Source organism: Numida meleagris, chromosome 6 (assembly GCF_002078875.1).
Source record: "Numida meleagris isolate 19003 breed g44 Domestic line chromosome 6, NumMel1.0, whole genome shotgun sequence".
In the NCBI taxonomy this organism is placed as follows: Eukaryota; Metazoa; Chordata; class Aves; order Galliformes; family Numididae; genus Numida; species Numida meleagris.
This window is the reverse complement of record NC_034414.1, coordinates 25692320-25716001: the sequence shown is the minus strand read 5'-3', so window position 1 is coordinate 25716001 and position 23682 is coordinate 25692320. Positions and strand designations below refer to the sequence as shown.

Genomic DNA, 23682 nt, shown 5'->3' with positions numbered 1-23682 from the left:
GTAAAAAGCTGGTTGTCTCAAAATATGCTCAGTTCTGATCTCTTACTCAGATTGCCAAAAAGTTAATGTCAGTCTAGCTTTGAGCTAGATCTTGTGATGCAAACTCCTTTTTTATCCTGAGAAGAAAATAAAGCCAGCAATTTGTCTCACACAGGGCAGTAAATTACCATTGCATTGTACTATACATTCTGTTCTGAAACACTTCATATCCCAGAATAAATTACCACACAATCTTTTGATGACTGATTTAGTTCATATTTTTGATGGTTTTCTAAAAGGAGTACTATTATTAACCTTAGAAAGAAACATTGATATTTTATTTTTTCCCAAGCTTAGTAGCTATCTTTCAGTTCTTGTATTTTCCTTTTCCTTGTAGTTATATTTCCAATTCTAAAAAGCATATTCTCAGAATCATGACTAATATTAACAATGAAAATCCTGTGCTTTGCATGTTCCATTACTAGCATGAATAGTTTTAGATTCTAATTCATTTTCCAGACCTGAATTTAGTGTCAAATTCCTGATTTCCCCCTCTTCTTTCAGTCTTCTGTTTGTTAACAGTTCTCTCTCAAGTCGAATGTTCAGCTTTTTTTTTTTTCTATTGTTTTTATTATTAATAGCAAAACAATAGAAAAAGCCCAACACACTGTTATGATGTATTCTGAATTTAGATAGTAACAAAATCTAGATCTAGATCTTGATCTTGCTAGTAAAGGAGCCCAAGGATTCTAATGAGACAGTCACACAGAAAAGGTGGAATCCAGGGAACTTTCTTTTGCACTGGGTTGACTAAACTAAATTAGAAGTCACAATAGAAAACGAATTTTTCTTTCTTTTTAATCAAGTTAGTGGCTCAAACTATAGTCCTTAGGGGAGACTGTAGTTGATTGCAAAGCACTAATCTGAATAAAAAAATAGAATTGTATCTTACAGCTGTTTTGTCAAACTCTAGGCACCATCACTCCCCTCAAAAAAAAATCTCTGAAAAGAGCAGCTGTAATTTCAGACATTTAGTAGTCCATGACATCATTTTTAAGGTGGTTTGCAAGTTATTGCACAGTATTATTTCATTATATGGTTATTTTTATTTTCAAATGGTTTACATTAGGGATTCCACACTCAGTTTGCAGAGCACACTCTTGCTTTTAATGTGTTCACCTCGAGAATTCAGTATAAAGGCATAATTCATTCCTCAGACCAGGAGAAAAAGTTAAATAATTCATCTTAACACCATGGAATAAAGTAGAACAGTGTTTTTAATGTAATAATCTGATGCCAACTTACTTGGCAGGTGAGATAAAACATCTAGGTGCTGTTCGTCTCACAAGAACCACCTTTCTGTAGGAAAACTCAGTGGGGGATGCAGTACTTTGGGTATTCAAAACTATGTTCATTTATACCTGAGCATTTTCCAATCTGTTTCTAATTGAATTCCGGTTTTGATTTGTAGGAGGGCAGTTGTTCCTAGAGCAATAAAGTCATTTATTGTCCTCATTTATTTTCTCTTAGGCAATTCTATGCCTTTTCAGTAACATAGCTCAAAGATGAATGACTTTCCACACAAATATTAGTGTTGGAAAGTTACAGTCTATATTCTCCCCTTTGAGGCCTGTATTCTGAATAGCTGGCGTTCCATAAACCCTTGACATCAACTTCAGTAATATATTTTAGGAGGAGATTGAAGCACGAGTGGAAAGATTCAACTCTCTCAGTAACTATGGGCAACAACTTGCCAATTCTGGTCACTACGCAACCCCTGAGATTCATCAGTCCCTCTCCAGACTACAGAAAGCCTGGTCTGAATTGATCCAAGCATGGCAGGAGCAATATATAAAATTATTTCAGGCACAAGATTTACAGGTAAGTAAAAAGATATTCTAAAGGAAATGCACGTCACACTGGCAACTTTCCTCAGTATAAACAGCACATTTATAACATGGAGTTACCATTAGCTGAGGATGATATAATAATATCCAGTGTTTAACACTGTTTTCTGGAAGATGACTGAGGGCAGAGCACATTCAATGATGGTAGGGCTTTTACCATATCTTTAAATTTTATCTTTATTAATCAAATATGTTTTTGTTGAATGTATGACCATCTGCTTTTCAGAGGCCATGAAACTTGACCAAATTCAAAAACATGCATGTAGTTGGCAAAAGGAACATACTTGAAATAGGAAGTCCTACTAAATTTTAAACCCACTCCCCCAAGAAAAACAATGTGGATGGAGTTATGTATTTAAACAACTTTAAAAAAAAATCTGAAGAAAAATTTAGCATGGACAAAATCTAGTTTTCTCCCTTTGGTGTTTTTTTCTAATGTAAGAACTGTTTTGGCTGCAGTTTTCCAGAAATACATCCCTGTAACAGTCATCTCACCTTACAAAATTTCTGCCCAAAGTCAGAAATAGCTGAAAGAGAGATTTTACAATGAGGAATGTCAAGTACCTTAAATAACAGCTTGTCCTACTAGACCCATCTAAAACTCTTCACGTTTAGGAGAACTTAAACCATATGGAAAGGACTGCTTTCATGCCTCTTTATGGATTACATTATACTTACTCTAGGCCGGTTACCTTACACAACACTCTCTATGCATCATTAGCAAACATGTTGCAAGTACTTGTATTGTATCCAGTGCCTTAGACAAATAGAAACACTCGTATTATTAAAGAGAAAGCTACAATAATAATTGTTACACACATGGTTTTGGCAGCATCTAATGCTTTTATTGCCATCCAATGCTCTTGCAGTTAAATTTTGCAATAACCCGAGCAATTTAGGTTTTTTTCAGTATATTCTGCCAAAGTCAGGAACACGTCTATTTTACACCGTGTTTACAATTGTTTCATCTCCCTGTGCAGAAATTCTATGGCTATGTGGAACAGACTGAGAGCTGGCTCAGCAGCAAAGAGGCTTTCCTAGCCAATGAAGACTTAGGGGTAGGTGCTCCAAGAAATGATAATTTTCTCACCTATTGGTTTGGAGGACGGGGAGATGGGAAGTATGATAATGTGCTCCTTCTTTGTTTCTCCATCTTTCTCCTTTTCAAGTTACTGCTTTGTCTTACTGATGATTTAGGGTCATGTTTCCTTCCTCAATACTTTAAAGGAGATGGGTTTCTCAGCCCCTAGAGTAACAAAACAGTCCAACTACTCCTATTATAGTAGGAAAAAAAAGACTGTATTCCTCTACCTGTTCTTATCTGACGCAAACAAATTTACTAGCAATGTGCAAGTTGTCACTCTGGTCATTTCTGACATAAACAGTGTAGCTCTACTTTAGCTACTTCAGGTACCAGTGACACTGCAAGAACTGAAACTACAGACTAATGCATGGGTTACAAAAGTCATGCAGGATGCTGGATATGAACTCTGATACTTAGTTGACCTTTGGTACCTTGCATAGATACCAAATTAGCTGTCTCTGCAGGAACTACAATTACATCTTAGAGTTCAGTGTAGACATAATTGGTACAAATCATATGAAAAACAACTAATGCTAGTGGCTCGTCTCTGGCTATGTTATTTTCATTCTGGAGTTAGGTACTTACAGTCCCTCCACTGAAGTACAAAAGATTTAGAAGGATCCACTTTCCAGCCTATTTAGCTCAGCAGTGCACAGAGAACACACCATGTGAGTACTTTCTTTTCCAGTGACTCATGTAAGCACCCAGTACTTTAGATGTTTTTCTGGCCCATTTGATGTGAACTTTTGAGAAGACAAGTTTCTGCAGGAGCTTTATAATGTCCTCTAGAAAAGTGAGAAAGCAGAGTTTATTAAACTAACATTTTGATGCTGATGATTCTAAAATTAAAAGTGCAGAGAGGTGCTGAAAAGAGAGCTCTGAATCTTTAAGCTTTGGATTCACAAACGTTACGTGAAGTCAGGTCCTGTGCTTCTCTCCAGATTAACTGTAATGGCAGGCTCCAGACCTCAAATTCAAATCTGGATCAGAACACTTCCAAATCCCAGGGGTTGAAACTCAGGCTCTAATTTCAGTCTCTTTCTGTGACATACTTGTTCATTTAACTCTGATCTCTTAGCATCCTATATTTGCTTCCAAAATAGCATCTGTCACAAGATTGATTTATGAGTAGGAGGAGATCAGCTTTTTCTCCTGAGAAGTGTGAGATGTTCTTTGTAGCACAACAACCAGCAGAAGCAGCTAAACATGCAGTAGTTTGTTTAGTTTTGACCCTGAAACAATGGTCTCAGGCCATGCATAAAACATTAATTTAGACCCCAAGTCTCAGATTCAATGCCAGTAAATTTCAAAGGCCAATAAATTTTTTTGACAACTTGAAAATGTAAAGTAAATGCCATTTAGCTTCTGGATTATCAGTGTGGTGGATGGAATAACTCTGAACGCAGCTTGCCTTTGTTGAATTCCATCCAGGACTCAGTGTCTAGTGTGGAGAGTCTGCAGCGGAAACACATGCAATTTGAAAAATCCCTGGAAGCTCAGATGGAGAAAATTGATGAGATGGCTTCATTTGCCCAGCAGCTAATTCAGAACAAACATTATGACTCAGACAACATCACCAACAGATGCCAGGCCGTTCTGAGGAGGTAAAGTCAAACCCTCACCATGCTTGCTACCCACCTCTCTTGCAATGAAACTCTGTGTAACTCTAAAATCTTTAAATGTTTTAAGAGATCCGTAAACTGGTTTGCATTTACTTGACTTTGCACTGCTATCTGTGGTCTTGCAAAAGTTGCTTGAGTCTAGTTAATATTTCATCAGGAGGTTTCCAAAACTGCAATTAAGGGGAGAGGTGAAATTCAGAAAAAGGCAGTGTTCCTGTAATTCTGTACCCTGGCCCTAGGGACAGTGCTACAAACAGCACACAGAGTTCTGCTGTGCCATTAAATAATATTGTCACTAAATACCATCAAGAAAGGGCATTTGCTATACAGTTGCTTTTTCTCTGATCTAATGGGCTGATCTTAAAGGTCTGCTCAAATTATCTGTTACGGCATTTAACAGTTCTTTCTAATGTGAATTACTTTATTTTTCCTAGCATGTTGCATATTGTTCATCTTAAATAAATGCTAACATTAGAAATGATTCTATTCAGTGCTATGGTAGATGAAAAGATGTATGTAAAATCTATGTAAAGAGATCGGAAATCACTTATGATGAGAGTAAACATACAAATTTATTAATAAAATCAAAATATTTCATGCCTGCATCAATGTGAATGAAGTGCTGCACAGCCATTTTTGGAAGAAAGATGAAAGGATGGTGTAGTTTTGGCCTGTCACATATTATTAGTGACAAATATCATTATACCCACAGGCTTTCCATAATGTTCAGCTGCCCTCAGAAAGTCACTAACGGTGACTCCTAGATGCAGGCATCATACGTACAGAATGTGTGCACGCTTTAAACATATCTGAGAATCATGGAAGGCTGCATATTATGGACAGTTTTCTCCTAGAGATCAAGTGTTAGATCATATGCTTTTTAGACATGAAAACTAAAAACTCTTTACATATCTAATTCACTCTGTGTTTTATTCCTCATGCATCTGTCTTCCTTTCAGAAAAGAGAAATTACTGGAGAATGCTGCGGCTCGCAGACATCTACTAGAGGAATCAAGGCTTCTGCAGAAGTTGTTGAAGAATTCCTATGAGGTACAATTACACAACATTCACTGCATTCTGGTTCTTAGACATGCTGTGCTGCGTAGGTCTGAAACCCTGAAGGGATTTAACAAGAGAAAAGACAAGGAACTGTGTCTATAATGAAATAATATTGGAAAATAGGAGGATAAGGGTTAATGGATATTTTTCAGTTTTCAAGTAACAACTTCCCTCCATTTGGGCCACAGAAAAATCAGTAAGAAATAGGTGCATTAAAAGGAAATGTGCCACCAAATCATGATTCATGGGAAGAGACAAAGTAGTCCTCTTCTTGTGAGATATAGTAAGGTTAGAAATAGGGAGGTAACTGCCCTTTCTTCCACATGCACACACTTTCTTACTGCATGAGAACAATTTCATAGAGGCAGACATCTTTCCAGATGACAGTGCTGGTAGTGAGGAGTAGGGGTGACCTCATCATGACATAAGGAGCTTAGGGAAGCAGAATCTCAGAAAGACAACTTGTTTATGTCCCCTCTCTCTAGTCCAATGTTTTATACATGCAAGAGGAGAGCCTGGCAGATTAGAGCTGAAGAAACACTGAAGTTCTTGTCCACTTTCTGTTCTTTCCTCCCCAAAGGTGGCTGCCTGGATCAATGAGAAGAACAGTATTGCTCAGGATGATAGCTGGAGGGATCCAAGCAATCTGCAGACCAAGCTGCAGAAACATCAAAGTTTCCAAGCAGAGATCATGGCCAATAGAAATCGCCTGGACTCCATCAAATCTGTGAGAGAAGCTGGGTGTTCACAACACTGGGCAACTGGCATGAAAAACTGTAAACAGACTGACTTACACAGACCTCAAACAAGCGAGGAGAATTCACTGTCCCCTCAGTGACATTGTTCACTCTGTCTCTGAGGGGTTTGGAAAGCTTGCTCTTTTGGTCTGTTAAGAACCTTCTGTGCCCAGAGGGTTCTTTCAACTTATCTGTTAGTGCTTAGTGTTAGCTTGTTATCTATATTCACTGTGATGCAATGGAAGGAGATGGGTGCTTTCAATGATTCATTCCACTGACTTCCAACACTTCTCTCTGGTGTGAATCACACTTTAGAGATGTATCTGTTTCTTTTGAAAATGGAACCTAGATAATTGGATGCACAACTTCAATAAGTCAGATAAGCTGTATCCAACAAAAATAACCAAGATGAACTTTCAAGTATTGCCTTTACAGAGACATGCTAGTAGGAGAGATATGAGGGAAGTCTGACAAGCTCTGTCAGATACTTGGCAGAAGCTGTGATCAGATGATTAGTTTGGAAGGACAGACTGTTGCATGTTTATTAACCTTATTCTCAGCACAGTACTTACTAGCTGTATTTTGCAAGAGATAATTTGCATTAAAGGTAGAGCTCCTCCTCAGATTCACCTGCATTTAGTACTGAAGAGCTCAGTTTGTTTAGACACAACATAGACGTGACTGGGGATTAAAGGGTGTAACTACAACTCTCTCTATACTAACATGTCTCTCACTTCTTTCTGAGAATGATCCTGGGAATTGCTCTGTATAAGAAAATTGACATTTGCTGTCCTTGTGTATTGTCTTTCTCTTTCTGTGTCTCTTATTCCTCATTGTAAAATACGAAGTAACTCAGCTTAGCTTTCTAAAGCAGACTGGGTCCCAGCTTAAGGATATAAGTACTGAATCTTCTATCTGATGGAGATCTTACTGTACCCACTCTACCTCTTCTTTTGCCATCCTGTTAAGCATCTGCAGCTCAGGAATTAGAAATGCAGGTATACTTTTATTATATGATACATGATTAAAAGAGGTTTTATTATTTCATGTAGTATTTCAGTTGTATGAGATAGTTCACTTTTTTAACATGCAAGGAAGGGAAAAGAGTGGGCTAGGTGGTTGGGCAATCTCAAGCAGTGATCATGGAATGCAGAAAAAACTTTGCGGTTGCAAAGTAGGCTCCCTGCCAGCTTTTGCATAATGAAGATTCTCCTTACCCTTAAATGTCTTCCAATATTATTGCAACATTACAGATAATTTTAGAGGCCAGAAAGACAGGAAAATCTGTCCATCAGTTTGATCCTTCTTTCTGCTGTAGGAAGGAGAGAAGATGCTCCGTGAGAGACACTATGCCCCTGAGGCCATTCAGTCCAGGCTACAAGAAATGGAAGAGCTATGGGAGGAACTGCTAGCAAGCTGCCAAGATAAACGGGCCAAGCTGCAGGATGCTTACAAGGTAATAGGGAGGCACCAGTGGTTGGGTTTTGTGTCACTTCCAGAGGCAGCATGAATGTCCTGCTGCAGTCTTATATGTGAATGTGCCATGTAAACAATGAGACCTCAGGACCACCAGAGCAAAGAAACCGTGAAGTGGGGAGTGATTGAATGGTATTAGAGATCCCTAGTGAGAATAAAGTATTGGTGGGCTGTGTGCCTTTCTGCTTTCCACTGCTAGGTTAGGTCAGGTTTCCAGAAAAAGATACTGAGGGAAAATGTGTAGCCTTCTAACTTTCACTTCTCTGGACCTGTCTCACAGGCATCTTTTCACCATCTTATTGAGAAGGATGCCGACAGCTGCTTTCCATTCTCCTAGCTTTTCTCAAGCTCATCATTTCTGATGACTGAGTTTTGCACGGGTTACTCTGTGGGCATAAAATAAAGCTCTGCCTTTAAATGGCTGCTTTTTAAGGTACTGTGTCCATCACTGGTATCTGTGCAACATGACACAAATAAGATTAACTCCCAATGTTCTCTGCATTTGTTCTTGTATTCACTCTGAGTCATTTTCTTCATTTGGACCACCATCATATCCGGGAAGAGGTCACTGAGCCCTGGGAAGTTTCTCTGCATTTGTGATTCTTATTGAAAGGGGCTGTGATTTTGCATTGTATTATATATCCTGAACGTTTAACTGACTTGTCTGTCCTTCTTGTCACCAGGCCCTTCATTTTCAGCGGAGCATAGAGGACACAGAAAAATGGTTGGAAGATGTGGAAAATGAGTTGAAAGCACCATATAGCAGCAGTGATCTAGTGGTTCTGAACAGTCATCTGAAGAAACAAGAGGAACTGGAGCAAGATATTGCTAGCCATAGGGACCGGCTGCAAGAGCTTGTGAACACAGCACAGGAATTCCAGCAGGAAAAGCATTTCCTTGCCGATGAGCTAGAAGAGAGAGTTGATCAGCTGGTGCAAAGGTGCGTTAGTGCCTGGTCTGTCTCCTGCAAAATATTGCCTATTTTTCTTAGCCTTTTTCTTCTCTACTAATCTTTTTGATTTTTCCTTCTCTACTTTATTTTGAATAGAACCTTTTGTGTTCATTCTGTACTGCTTTGCAGTTCTCATTGTGTTCCCTTTAAAATCTGCAGATACAAAAATCTACGTGATCCTCTGCAGGAGAGACGTGGGAGTTTGGAGGCAAGCAGACTTCAATACCAGTTCTTCCGAGATGTTGATGAGGAGTTGGCCTGGGTTCATGAGAAACTTCCCATGGCATCTTCCAGGGATTATGGCCAATCCCTGGCAACTGTTCAGAGTCTACAGGAAAAGCACCAGGTAATGTGATTCTCATTCTTTAGAATCGAAGAGAGAATATGCAATTCAGTTTGCCTCTAGAAAACTGCAGTGCATTGGCTAGCAGGTTTCGTGAGGCCAGGGATAACTCTTATCCTTGTCTGATAATGATATATTTTTTTCAAAGGATATGTCTGTGGTTTAAAATGTCAGATTCCATGCTTATCATTGCAATTCTCTAGGTATGACACTATATGCTTTTCTGTGGACACATAGGCTCTTTCTGCAAACAGAGTTCAAAACTTGGCTTTTACAGTATGAAATAGATTTTGCAACTGTTGTGCATGCTGTTTCTTTGGGCAACAAAGAATGTCCTAATGTCCTAATATGCTATCAAACTTGTTAAGTATACCCAAGCAAGTTCATTGCTCAGATGTCTCAGGATGAGCTCCCAGAAAAACATCTTCCCCCAAAACTTTTCTGCTCTGAAGGGAGGGAGTTAACAGACTGCTATCATCCTTAGCTGACCTTTGTTCCAGTGGTAGCTTTCAAGATAGCTGCTGAATTATTTCACAACATCTAGAATGGGCCATCAGAGACAGCAGGGCCTGGAACACTGTCATCTCAAATACCAATAAAACAGCAGCTGCCTTTCTAATTGTTTTTGAGTAAGGATCACTGTCTCTCTACAAACACATGGTGGAGGGAAGAAAATGCTGCTAAAAATTTCCAGCAGCTATTGGTAGTTAACATTAGCAAATCACAGCGCATATAAGTGCCAGATCAAGCGCCTCTGGGGAAAATTTCTGTAATTTGCAATAGGACTGGGAAAGATGGAAGATCTTATAAGGAGGGAATATATATGTACATATAAATACATATTGTAGGCACAGGCATTTGGTGCAGTCTGCAGGCCTAAAAATAAAACTGAATTTGCAAAATGTTTTTGAATGTCCCAGGGGTAAAATAGTTTAGGCTGGTACAGATGACGTGCCAGGATATGGATGAACTCTCTTAAAGTAGATTTATCCTAAAAGTGCACTCAGAGTTTAATGAAGAACTGTAAAATGTTTTAAATGCATCTTCCAGAATATGTAAGACCGATGGATATATTCTGAATAGTTTGCACCTTCCCAGTAATTTGATGTAATTTTTCGTATTTGTAAAAATCTATCTTTAAGTTAGAGATGCAGTTGGTAACTCTACACTTAGACAATAAGAACAAAGGCTTGTTTCATCATGATTGAAAATATGCATGTAATCATTCTTAGAAATTATGAGCTGATTTACATAGTAGGGAAGTAGATCAGATTTACAGAAAGAAGGAATGTTTGAGACGAATTAATTATTTGGGATAACTGAGGTAACAGTAAGGGTATTCCCTTAGACTGCAGTTCTTTGTGTTAATTGGCCAGGCCTCAAAATATTTAAATAAAGTTTGAGGATGGGAGATACAGACCCAGAGATACCAGGCTGTTTTGCTTCTTATTCTCCTGAAAAAATAAAATATCTAAGCTTTTTATTTTAAATCTTTTAGTAGCTAGAGTCTCAACACTTTTTTTGTTGTTGGCTTACAAGCAAACGAATTTCAGAGATAATATATTAGTCAAAAATGGAATATGCTATTAGTTCTACCCCCTGTTGTTTGTCCTGTTGAGCCAGATTTGCAAATTTAGTGCTTGGATCATTACCACAAAACTGGTAGTGCATGAATTGTATCAACGTAACAAAATTGAATGTCATGCAAAAGTGCATTTACACTCAAATATAGCACGCATAAGTATAGCTGCTTAGTTTGGAAGAACAGTTTCCACTCACTCCCCCACCACTCTTTTCTAACAATTCCTGTTGATATAGATGAAGTACTGTGAATACATATTCCTAAATGTTCAACTGAAACGTTGTCTTCCCACTACTAACTTATTATTAATACAGAGTACAAGATGTTTTATAATCTTTGCCACTGGATTCCGTTCTGCTGGGGTCAAATATGGTGTCACTTTTCAACAACATAGTGGCTGTCTTGAAATTAATAGGGGAAGTTAAAAGCGAGGTTAGAGTCAGAGCTGTTTTGCAGCCAAGTCTGATACTTAAGTTGAAAGAGCAGCTTCTCTCCCCAGAGGGCATCTCTCCTACATTAACACAGCACCACAGTCTAATTCTGAAACCGCCTGTTTTATAGCTTTGAAAATAAATAGAACAACTATAAAATGCTGGAGTTTTCTTTCTTTTCAATGTGCTTAGACTTAGTTAGCATAGAGTGAACATCCCTTCGCAAACAAATTGGAAGTGCGGTCCTTGCCTACCAAAGATGAGGAATGCAGAGATCTGCATCTGCTTTTTCAAAATCTAGTTTTCAAACATTTATTTTAAATAAAGCCATGTTTTAATTCAAGAAACATGGTGCAATACGAGTGGAAGTAGATATATTTGAGTGGAATCTACAGGCAAGAGGTTTATGGTTAGAATATCTTCCCTCCGCACTCTGAGGTGGGTACACAACAAGGTCCAAATTGTGTGGCTAAATTTGATTTCTGTTATTGCTCCTTCACCCAAAAAAACTCTTACATTCTACTCTACTACTAAGTATTCACTCAGACATTGCACCTCTGACCCATCTGTGAGTACAGAAAACATATTTGTAATGAAACTACAACAGAATTACACAACTAAATAATCGTACAATGTTATCTAGTAGAAAAAGCTCCATGGCTTTTGGTTTTGGTCTGTCATTTTACTCATTTCTCTTTCCAGAATTTGGAGAATGAGATAAGCAGTCGGGATGCTTTGACCAAAGCAGTGCTCAGTACCGGGCAGAAACTGGTAAGGGGAGGCCACTCCGCCTCTCACAAAATTATGGCCCAGATGAAGGAGCTGGAGACATCTGTAGAAAACTTGAAGACAGAGGCTCAAGTGAGGAGACTGCGTCTCATGCAGTCATATGAGGCACATCAGTTCCTGACTGAGGTAGGAATGGTTCATGAGGAATTTACTTTAGTCTTTATTTGCTTAAAAAGATACCTGTATTGCTGAGAGTCTGCAAGTACTGATATATAAGCAGAATTCATACTGTTCTGATTTTTCCTTTCTGGTAAGAACAGTCACAGTAGAGATGTAACAGTTGTCTTACCAAGTAACTGTAGCGAGGGATAAACAAGTAACTGTAAGTACTGGGTTTTGGGTGCACATTTTTTTAAAATAAAATCTGCTGGACTGGAAGGCATCTGAGCTGCTTTCTGTTTTAACTGATGTGTCTCTTTGGGCACCAATGCTTTATAGTTTCCCATGTCTTGACCTAAATTATAGGGATGAGCTTATACCCAGCTTTATTTTATACAGCTACTGGATGTGGAGACCTGGCTGGCAGAGAGGAGCTTCATTCTAGAGACTTCTGATTATGGGAAGAATGAAGAATCCACTCAAGCTTTACTACGTAAACTTGAAGCCACCAAGCTGGACATGGAGGGTTTTAGGCCCCGGATTGAGAAAGTACAGGAGACAGGTGCCAGCTTAATAAACAAAGACAACCCAGAGAGGTAGGAAAGTAAAAATAGGCTTCTGTTTTCTAACAAAAATTTCCTCAAAGAAGACAAATGTGGAAAAAGTTCAGTCCTCATTAGCTATTTAATGGCTTATTCAGAAATATGAGTCTAAGGGACATCAGTCCCTTCTTTACCACCATCACATACTCTTAAGCTCCTAGTAAGCTTGATGATTGTTTTAATGTTTTCATAACTGTTGGTTTTTCAACAGCAGGCTAATTAGGTCAGCTTCTTTGCCCACTGTCTATTCTAAGGAACTGTCACCTACTTCTCAGTTGAACTCTCATTATGTTGAATCATAATGGTTCAGCAAGGACTGTGTTTGGGAAATTCTTGACAGCTCACTGTTTTTCACTGCCTATTTGCTTTTATTACTAAGAAGAAGGAAGTGGAAGGAGCAGCAAAGTGAGATATTTTAATTTCCTTAACTAGTTCACTCTTACGTTTTCTTATAACTCACTCCATGACAATAACTGGACTCTTCTGCATTTTGAAGGTGTTACAAATCCAACCTGTCAGAAAAGACAGTGTCCAAAAAGAGCACTAAAACTAAAACATACCTTCTGATTCTTGTTTGTTTTATGCTTTTTTTTGGTGTGGGTTTCTTTTTCTTTCAGTCCAGCCATACTTTCAAAGCTCCAGGGGATCCTAGCAGACTATCAGTCACTCCTACAAAAGGCTGAGACCCAGAGGAAACACCTGCAAGAACAATTCCAGCTGTATCAGTTTGAAAGAGAATTCCAGCTGGTGGATGCCTGGCTTTCCAGTAAACAGTCTATTGCAGAGTCTGATGACTATGGGCAGGACTTAGATGGTGTAGAGGTAAAAGAAAATAAAATTTGTTGTATGCGTTGTGTGGTAAAGCAGGAATATGTTTGCCAAAACTTTTGTGCAGCTGTTGAAAATTAAACATTACAGTGGCAAAAACTAAGCAAACCAGTTCTCACTGCAGCGAAGACTCAGACTGGTTGCTGTCTGCTTATGGAAGGCTTTCAGTGGTAGCATTCTCCAATGGAGAATGGAGGTGCAACAGAAAGTTGGCTTTTTTCCTGGAATAAGGTGAGGTCAGTACACTTGACTTCTGACACTGTTTATAAATTTGACAAAGCATAACTATTTGGTTACAGTCTTGCAACAGTTTCAGTAGGAAATCCTGGAATGGAGCATTCTCACCTCTAGCTGCTTACGTCAAGGATGAATTTCTCCTCAGGTCATGTGGTGCGGAGGGGTATACTTTATAGTGTCTTCTCCATGTTATTAATTATTAATGTTTTCAGCAACTGTTGCATATGTGGACAAGCTAAAGAGGTTAGGTTTTTAGTTCTGCGCAGCATTTATTTGTCAGATTGTGGGTGATTTTTCTCTGTGACTTGAAAGGTTAAATGATCAAGACAATAGATGCTTTCTTCTGATTCCAGATCTTCTGGGCTTATCATGTGATTAACATTCTGCAAGGCCTAACTTTTTTGAGTTATACGCTACAGAGGAACTGATTCCTTCTGTTTCTTTAACAGAGGTAGGCAGAATTTTTTTTATCTGTCTGTGTCTCTATTTATCCTATAGGTGCTGGAGAAAAAGTTTAAAGATTTTGTAAATGAGATGAAACCTCTCGGTCATTCCAAAGTTCTCTCCTTAAACGAATTAGCATCTAAACTAGAGAAGGATGGCCACAGCAAGACAGACATTATCCAGAAAAGGACAAAGCAAATTAACGAGATGTGGGAGAAACTCTGCCATGCCATCCAGACAAGGACAGAGGTAGGAAATACATTAAAGCTGGGGCATTTAATTCCCTGCATTTTCATATATCCTTTTTCCTTTCCCAAACCAGTGCATTGCCAATGTAGAAACACAAAAAGTAATGGGTATATTCTGTTCTCTTTCTTCTTGATCCATTTCCCTTTATAACCACTTCTTTCCCTGCTGTTCCTGGGAAGATTATACATGAAAGATAACTAACATTCTGCTAGCATACTGTTTACCTAAATTCACTACTAGATCCAATTTCCTTAAAAACTAAGCTAACCTAGTGGTTTAACACCACTTGCAGGAGGCCAGCTCTGGCACTCATTGGGCTCTTTTTTTTTTCTTTCTTTTTTTTTTTTTTTTAATTAATTCAGCTCATTAAATGAGGGGAGAACTTTCTATATGTTTTTTTTTTACTGGGTCAGTGAGTTGAAGTCAAACAAGGGAAATGAGAGAAAGTGTGACAGAGAATGCAGGGACAAAAATTTACCTTTTGGCAGCAGTTAGCTGTAAAATCAGTTCACACCATCTTGTGATACAGCAGTCACAGATGTATTTAGAAAAGCAGAAAGAACAATTGAATTCAACTTTTTAAGTTGGTTTAAGGAGAACATAAAAAGTCAGATGTCCTCAACTCTTTTCACTACTGTTATGTACACATTTTGAATATGGAGTAGTTCAAGCTCACTATAGTCTATCTCACTATGTCATGAAGTTAATGCAAGGCAATTGTTAACATAAACATTGAAACAGCTTTAGAAGATCTTAAATTCTAATTTCAGAAAACTTAATTTTCACTCCACTCACCTTATTTTCACTGCAACATAGGTCTCTATTCCAAGCAAGTTTTCTAGGACACTTTCTGCAGTTGAGAGAGCAATTCTTGCTTTCCATCTTACATGGGAATAAATTCAGATACATCTTTGGATACATCTCTTTCTTTCCATTGAGAAAGAGAAGTTGGGGAAATTAGGTGACTTAATTGCAAAGGCATTTCACTTCTACCATTGTTCTGCATTAGGACATGATACTAGGGTCACTTGTTTTTGCACTGCAGACATGATATATTGTATTACCATTAAAAATTTTGTCTTTATTTTAGAATCTGAGGGCAGCCCAGCAAGTTCACCAGTACGACCACGATGTGGATGAAGTAAAGGGCTGGATGCAGGAGAAGGAGGCTGTGGTGGACATAGACGATTATGGATATGATCTTCCAGGTGTACAAACGCTTCTGAGCCAGCTTGAAGGAGTGGAGGTAAGGGCATCTATCATGAAGCTGCAGAAGAAAAGCATAAATAAATAAATAAAAAAGGAGATCAATGCTTGATTTGAAATCTTCTCAACTGGCTTGATGGCAGGACAAAAGATAAATTTATTCCACTCTGAAATATCTTTTGTGCTTCATGGAAGAGCTCTTTTCCTCTCAGTTTTACCTTTGTGATATCAAATTATTACTACTTTTGCTTCTCAGGATAAACTTCTTTCCTAAAGCTTATTCCAAACTGTTATAATTGCAAAGTTGTCATTTGAACTGCAAGAAGAGACTTCAGCTCCCTAGTTACCAAAATAAGCAGGGTGTCGCATCTAAAGAAGCTTTTTTGATATTTGGTGAATGTTAGAAGACACTAGGAGGATACTGAGAGTACTGTACAGAGTCATGTTTCCCGCCTCTTTGCAGCCAGTGGATAGAAAAGATATCCACCATTTTTAAAATTTGTTTAGACAGATGTAAGTAGGGACTTAGTCTTACAATCCATTCTGCCTTTGTTCCAGAGAGATCTAGGAGCCATTATGAAGGAGCTGGAACGGATTCGAGGAGAAGCCTGGCACCTCAGCCGCACATACCCACAACTCAAGGAAAACATTATGGACAGACTCACAGATGTGGATGAGTGCTGGAGAAACCTGGATAAGAAGTTTCTGGAGAGAAAGGCAAGACTGAGCCAGGCAGAACAAGTCCAGCTCTACTTCAATGACTGCAGAGAGCTAATGTATGTGTTGGCTCCTTGAGTTTTGTCCTGGGCCTTATTTCTGGTCTTCCCTGTATGGGATTTTCTAAATTATGCCTTTTGGTTATTTGACCCCTGTTCCAGGTGTTCTACAGTTTGCTTGCAAATTTCTTTGAATAATAATACATAGCATCTTCTCAATAGCACTTTGTGGAATTCACCACACATTAGAGGTGACCATTCCACTCCACTTCAGCACAGTGTGCATGACAAGCCCATACTTTTAGCCCATTTCCTAGACATCTTGGAGAATCAAGTCACTCTGAACATTTTAATTTCAATAAAAAACAGCTTTGATTTTGAAGGAAGGTGGGACAGTCTCTGCTATGTATTCAAGTAATTTATGCACCTATATGGGCATCAGAGCTTGCTTTTCTTAGAATGAAAGCATCTGTATTAAAGATAACCTTCTAGAATTGGTTAGCACTTGTTCAAGTATTGAAAGTGTTTTGTCCACATTTATGTAATCCTACTGCCCATATGCACGTACTGTTCTGTCCATTCTCATGAGGTGTCAGTTTTTTGCAAGAATTCAATTGCTGGGAAATTGTTTCTTTTTACATCTGAATTAGAATGAAACAGTGAATGTTAAAAGCATCTACAAAGCATACCTTTAAAGGTTAAATGTCTCTCTTTGTTTAAATTAACCTTTGCAAGTATGTGTAAGTACGCAGCTAGCATAAAAATTGAAATAACTAATGGAATGCCACTTCTGTACTTGAAGTGGCAGACCAATATTAAAATACTACATTTTTTCATTTTAGTGTAATTGTCATCAGAAATGATATATATTTCTCAATTTTTTTTAAGCAGCATTTCTCAAAGAAGAAATACAGGAAATTTAAATTAATTGTGATTAATGAAAGAGTTAAGTCACAACAGGAGTAGAAATCCAAAGGCAGTGAAGTGGTTACTGCTGACTGTTGGGCATTTACTATGATAAGGGATAGATCCAGAGCTTAGGTAAACCAAGAAACATGTGTTTATGGTAGTTGAAGCAAAGGCATTCCGGAGTACTCAAGAGACTCATTCCTTCAATTTTTACCCTTTTTACTCTGTTTTGTAGGGCTTGGGCCAATGAGATGCATGCACTAGTGATATCTGAGGAACTAGCAAATGATGTCCTGGGAGCTGAACTGCTTATCAAACGTCATGAGGAATACAAGCGTGAGATAGAGAAGCAGTGGCTAAAATATGAAGAAATACAGCGGGCAGGAGATGACCTGATGAGGAATGGACATTTCATGTCTGTGGAGGTGTGCTGATAAGTTAAATATTTTACAGACAAGACCAATCAAAGAAGTCATATTAAATAAGCAGGGTTTGCAGCTTAGTCTGTTTTTCAAAACAGAAAAACTAAAAGGGACAACAGCAAGCATTTCTTTACTATTAAAAGCTGCAGACTTTATGTGACATGTGGCAAAGAAAAACACCTTTTAAAATTCTTCCTTCTTGTCTGAAAAACTGATTTTGAAGCTAACTGTAAAAGAATAGTCACTGGCTACATGGGGGAGTAGGGAGGTATTGCTATTCCACAGAAAAGATAAGCCACATCAGATTTTGGCATCTAGCTACACAAAAACTAGAATAAAATACATCACATAGCAATCTGCTATAGGGCAGGGTGAGGTCTCTGAAAATACGTAATTCTTCAGAAATTTTATAAAGCCAAAGGGGCAAGAATGGTAAAATTTCTGTGATCTGGTTCTCTATGTATCTTTTAACTTTGATAGTGGCAGTGATCCCCAGCTTTTCTTGATGCTGTCAGTAGATCAAGAAATCACAGTAAAACATCGTGGGTTGTATGCAACATTACATTACTTCTGTTGTAGAAGGAATTAGACAACTTTCTAGAACTGAAGACTCTCAATTGTTATAATGTCAGAAATTGATGGATTTGTTGAGTCATCCAGGTTCTCGCTAGTTCTATAATACAAATTCTCCAGCATAAAGTTTCATCATGGGGAAAATACAGAGCAGAATATTGGTCATACAGGAAAATGCACATAACTATGCAGCATGTAGGCTAAATGAACTCAAGAAAAAATGAGGATTCAAATTTTCTTTCTAAACTATGTTAACACCACAAAATTATCTAGAGGTCATCTTCCGGATCTTGAGGCTAAATTATCTGCTAGTTGGCTGTCAAATGAAAGTCCAGTTGGATCTTTTACCTCACGGCATTGCAAATGTTCTTTTTTTTTTTTAGATTGAAGAAAAACTGCTAGAGCTGTCAGAGCTGATGAAGAAAGTAAAGGAGAGCTGGAACATGAGGAAAGAGTTGTATGAAGAAAACTGGGAGATTCAATTGCTCCGCAGAGAGCTAGAACAAGCAGAAGCATGGCTGGCTGCCAAGGAGAGCTTTCTTTCAGACCCCAGCTATGGGGTGAGTAAGGACAGTGGTACAGTGTTGAAATGCCTCTTAGCACATACAGACAGCTTGGAGTATATACTAGCTCAACTCTGAAATTAAACCAATCTAAAGAATAGTGCAGCCTTGAGATTGCAGGGGGCAGGAGTTTGATGCTGTTACAGATGGGAACCTGGGTCAGGTGCTGCAGTTTACATGATGGTGGGCTTCAGGAGGTGGCAGCTTCCAAGGGTTGGTAGAAGACTGGGAAGAATTGCATCCCATTTCTTCTTCACATAGTAAGAGATCTTGCAGATGGTACCACCTTCCCTGTCATGGAGAGAACCTGCTTTGAATGGAAAAAAATTCCCCACCTCCTGTTGGGGCAGTAAAATATTTTGCACAGATGGCTGATAGTTAGTCTGCAAGTTTCTATTTAAAGACCAGCATTCATATGTTTTTTTTTTCTATTTGTTGATTATCTTTTGATCATTTTGAAGATGGGAAAACACTGTCATAAACTGAGATATTCCAACATAAGCAGAAAGCAAGGCAGAAGTTTAAGATGCATGTTGTTACTAGAGTAGGAAGAAACAAAGCATGTCTAGCTCAAGCTAAAATCCAAGTACTTGATCTGTATGTAAGCAGTTACAGTTAAAAGCCATGATACCACATGGCTTCACTGGAAAAAAGAAGGTTGTTATTTGAGTTCTTTTTCTCACATACAGCTATCAGACCATAAGCTGTAAAATAAATAAATAAATAAAATAAAATAAAGTAATTCCGTTTACTGAAATGGAATGGGTGTAGATGAAAATCTCAGGCTTAATCTTTTCTGATAGACTTGAGTTTCGACTTCTGTACCTGCTGATTTTTTTTCCACTCAGGATTCTGTGTCTGAAGTAGAGGAACTACTGAAGAAACATCGTGACTTTGAGAACATGCTTGCAGCTCAGGAGGAGAAATTTGCTCAGCTCAGCAGGAAAACTAAGGTGAGAAGTAGAAGGCTGATGAGCTGTATCTGAGACAGGATGATATGGAATCTTAGATGTCTGGAGTCAGTCATTCCATGTAAGAATACTCGTCACTTCTACAGCAAACTTAGAGAAGCAGTGGCACACAAGTGGCACAGTTTCTCTAGAGGTTAAGTCCCTCAACAAAGTCTAGAGGTAATTAAAGTCTCTAGCTCAGGGCATAGCAATTAAATTTAGTTCTAACGGTTAGAATGCATGTGAAGCTACAGTCCTTAAAATTTAGTGCCAGAAGAGCGTGTATTTGAAAAACATTCCTGCTTAAAATAAAATCTTCTCTGGAAAGTTTATTTCCAGAGAAAGAAAAATTAATTAAAAAATTAATTTCAAAAATTCCAGAAAATTAATTTCAAAAATGTAATATCTATGTCCTACAGAGGGAGATGAATCTTCTGAAACAAATGGATGCAGAAGAAAGTGAGCAGAAGGATAAAAGCAAAGTTGTACGGGTTCCTTCTCTGAAAAGAAAAACATCTGACAAAAGGAATCCACCACCAAAAGTGATAGAGATAAGGAACACAACGCCACCGCAATCTGTGCAACCACCACTCCTGTCCTGGACTCCACTTGAAACAATTTTCTCCCCAGTTGAAAAGCCTGCAGTGGCATTCCAACAATTTGCTTCTGGGAGAGTCCCAGAGGTGCTGAGCAGCAAAAAGCCAGAAATGACACCTGAGAGGAGACTCAGTGAGGTTATCACTCCACCTACACCAAAGACAGTGGGCCCACAAGCTACATCTTTGGAACATCACAGTTCTTTAACCTCTCCTTTATCTCCTACTCCCATAAGCCTGCAACGCAGCAGGAATTTCTCAGGATCATATGCCACGGGCCTTTTATCACCTCGAGAAAAAAGTGCTGAAAGCTCCTCCTTTTCCAACCTGCAAACAAAATTAGTGGCAACACCACCTGACCAAAAGTCTTTAGATAAATCACCAGATTTACTGCTGTCTAAGTCCTCATGGGAGACAGAGACTGCATCCTCGGTAAGTCCCAGGGATCCTTGACTCTCCTCACAAAACTGCTAACCTGTGCTAGTTAAAATAATGAAATACAGAAAATTCTGCAAGAAAGTCACAATGAGCACTATACATGCTTGTTGTGGGCATTTCAGTGGGATTCACCCATGGATCCAAACAGCAAGAGGCATTTAATAATCCTTTGCAATCATTATGCTTTCCAAAAACATTAAGCAGATACGTACAGCTTAAAAGCATTTATAATTTGTTCAGCTTTCAAGCCTAGGGCTTGACACCTGCATTAGTTTCTGGTTTTCATTTCCATATTAGAGGCTATTCATACTGATGGACATTCAGCAGAATGCTTAACAAGAGCCAGAAGATGCTGCCTCAGAAAGAGAGAAAGCTGCTGATTTATTCATGACATCTTGCCTTTCCATAAGAATCTCCATGCTTAGTGCCCACTGAGTTTAGAAATTAGAGAGAAGCAGGACTAAGTAGCACCTTTGCCCAAACCTGGTCAGCTGCTGCAAGTCTAGAACCAAAAGCTCCTAGTTGCTCACCCAGGAAGGAAATTCACTGTTAACTCATAGTTGGGTAAAAGTTGTTCCCTTCCCCTTTGCACTTTAAAAGAAGACTGTGTTTCTCACATACCCAAGTGTACCAGTACAACACTACACACTGGTGTAACTTGGCATTATTGCAGGGGTGTAATGAATACTTTGACAATTTACGTTGTAAATTGAATTTAGTAATATCAAAATAATATTCAAAGGTAATAAAATTTACTTTTCTGTAATGAATTTTTTTTTATTAATCATGCTGTCACAGTCAAAACACTGAATGGCTCTTGGTCATGTAATGTTTGGATGCGACAAAGAGCATTTGTATTGTAAGGATGTCGTATCTGTCCCTTGTAAACAGTATGACAATACCCTTTACTCTGAATAATAATGCTAATTTACACTTCCAAAAGGATTAGTGTTCCAGGTAAGCAAATGTTTGGATTTCAAAAGGAAACATTAATTTCATAATAAACTGTGATAAATTCCCTGAGAATATTGTTGTAGGGGCTTATGGATTCTCTTGATGTAGGTAGTAAGTCAGAGGTGTGATTGCAAACTAGAGAGGATTTCTAGCTATGCTGTGAACAAAAAAAGCTAGAGGGAGCAGAGATCAATTTCGCTGTGTGGAATATACCTAGAAATAGCTTCAAAAATTGTAACATCTTTAAGCGCTTTTAGAAAGTTTAACAACGATGTTCTTGTGTGTCTCAGATTTCTGCAAGTCTCCAGCATATGGAGGGGTTCCTAGAAAAGAGAGACCAGCTTCTTCCAGGAAGACAACAGGTAGAAAAAAATGCCTTCACTCTGGGTTAATTCACCTTTCCTTGAGTCACAGTCCAGATCAGGTCAGGCTTCTTCAGGATAAAACCACGCTGAAGAGAAGAGCAGGACTGTAGGTTTAAATCGGTTACTGCTAAAGGAATGTCCACTGACTTCATCAGTACCTGATCCAGTCCTTTACATGGTCAATAAAATTTTGCCTGTCATAGGATTTGTGCAGAACAGGGTCTGTCTACCCATGACAAACCAGATATCCACGATAAACCAGAAACTTGAACGTACTAACTATGCTCCCCTTCAACAAGTTTCATGATCCTGTATCAGCATGTGATGGTTTGTTGGCAGAGGAAGCCCCCACTCCCATGCTTTCAATGGTTGAAACTTCTAACTTTACTAGAAGAGAATAAGGTTTCGGTTCATTTTTGGAAGTTGTGCTTTGTTTAATCCAGGGTTGAATGAGACTGAAATCAGAATTCTTATCCTGGGAAGGAATATTAGATCAGTAAGATAACAGTCATAACAGGACAGGAAGTTTCCTAATATTTACCACCAGTCTGTAGACATCTGAGTGTTTGCTGAGGTATTGCATGTAAGCAGGTAGTCTTGAATTATTTGTCCCATAGAATATTTCCTCTGAAACTTTTTAACTTGAAATATCTCTCTTAAAAATTGAAGCTGGTATGGATTTCATCATCTGGAAAAGAAATTTGGTTATTTCACTCCTTTGGGCACACCGAATTTAGTTTGCTCTGATACTGAACTTCCATCTTACTGAAAAGCTATGATGTGTACTCCTCAGCATGTTTTCCTTCGTTTTCTCTGAATCACTGAATTAGTCAACTTGATTTACTGTGATTTACTGATATAACAAAATAAGAATACATACATGTAATAGGATCTTTGGAATTTGGGAGAGTCTCAAGACACTAAACTGACCTTTCACTGGTGCACAGTTGGGGTAGGAAGTAGCAGTTGCTTTTGCATAGTGTTCAGTAGCATTCCACAGGTGATAGTTTAGGAAATGAACTAAAATTTGGCAACCGTGTCAGAGTGAAACAACATATTTACCCAAAGAAGACTGTGACCAGTAGGCACAGTCTGGTTCCAGTTAGGAAAATGAATAGAGCCTGTTAGTGTCCAAAAGTAGACCAAGCTTTAATAACACTTCTTCTCTCAAAGTTATTGCTGCCTACAACATGGCGTAGAGCTTCCTTGAGCCGTATTGTATCATTTGTTCAGTCCTGATTCACAGAATCCTTTACTGGATCATCTCAATAGTAACTACAACAGGCTCTGTTTTTCTCGGAGGTAATCATGACAAAGACAACTTCTGTGATCATAATCTGGGCACCTCCTGGCTTACTGTGGAAGCTGCCCACAAAAGATTTCACTACTGAAATTAAATATATAGCTAATCATTGGATTTTATTATTATTTTTCTTACAGCCAGGTTCAAGGTCTTGGAAATCCTTTTATGTAAAGCTTGATGGACTAAAGCTTGATTTCTACAATGATGAAAAAGAAGCATCTAAGGTAATTCCTTTTTTGAATCATTCTAGTAATCTGTGTATTATAT

General features: G+C 38.4%; 1 protein-coding gene across 1 annotated transcript in view; it reads left to right on the top strand.

The window, feature by feature from the left end:
• The window catches only part of SPTBN5 (spectrin beta, non-erythrocytic 5), a 97440-nt gene that overhangs the window by 71377 nt on the left and 2381 nt on the right, over positions 1–23682 (top strand). Inside the window, exons 46-65 of the mRNA XM_021402228.1 lie at positions 1672–1860; positions 2867–2944; positions 4402–4574; positions 5552–5642; positions 6232–6378; positions 7707–7844; positions 8548–8804; positions 8976–9162; positions 11875–12087; positions 12460–12656; positions 13280–13484; positions 14226–14420; positions 15511–15666; positions 16185–16402; positions 17487–17676; positions 18630–18806; positions 19658–19762; positions 20179–20787; positions 22038–22109; positions 23553–23639. Coding sequence (XP_021257903.1) covers positions 1672–1860; positions 2867–2944; positions 4402–4574; positions 5552–5642; positions 6232–6378; positions 7707–7844; positions 8548–8804; positions 8976–9162; positions 11875–12087; positions 12460–12656; positions 13280–13484; positions 14226–14420; positions 15511–15666; positions 16185–16402; positions 17487–17676; positions 18630–18806; positions 19658–19762; positions 20179–20787; positions 22038–22109; positions 23553–23639 — 3684 coding nt within the window. The remainder of the gene's footprint in view (positions 1–1671; positions 1861–2866; positions 2945–4401; positions 4575–5551; positions 5643–6231; positions 6379–7706; positions 7845–8547; positions 8805–8975; positions 9163–11874; positions 12088–12459; positions 12657–13279; positions 13485–14225; positions 14421–15510; positions 15667–16184; positions 16403–17486; positions 17677–18629; positions 18807–19657; positions 19763–20178; positions 20788–22037; positions 22110–23552; positions 23640–23682) is intronic.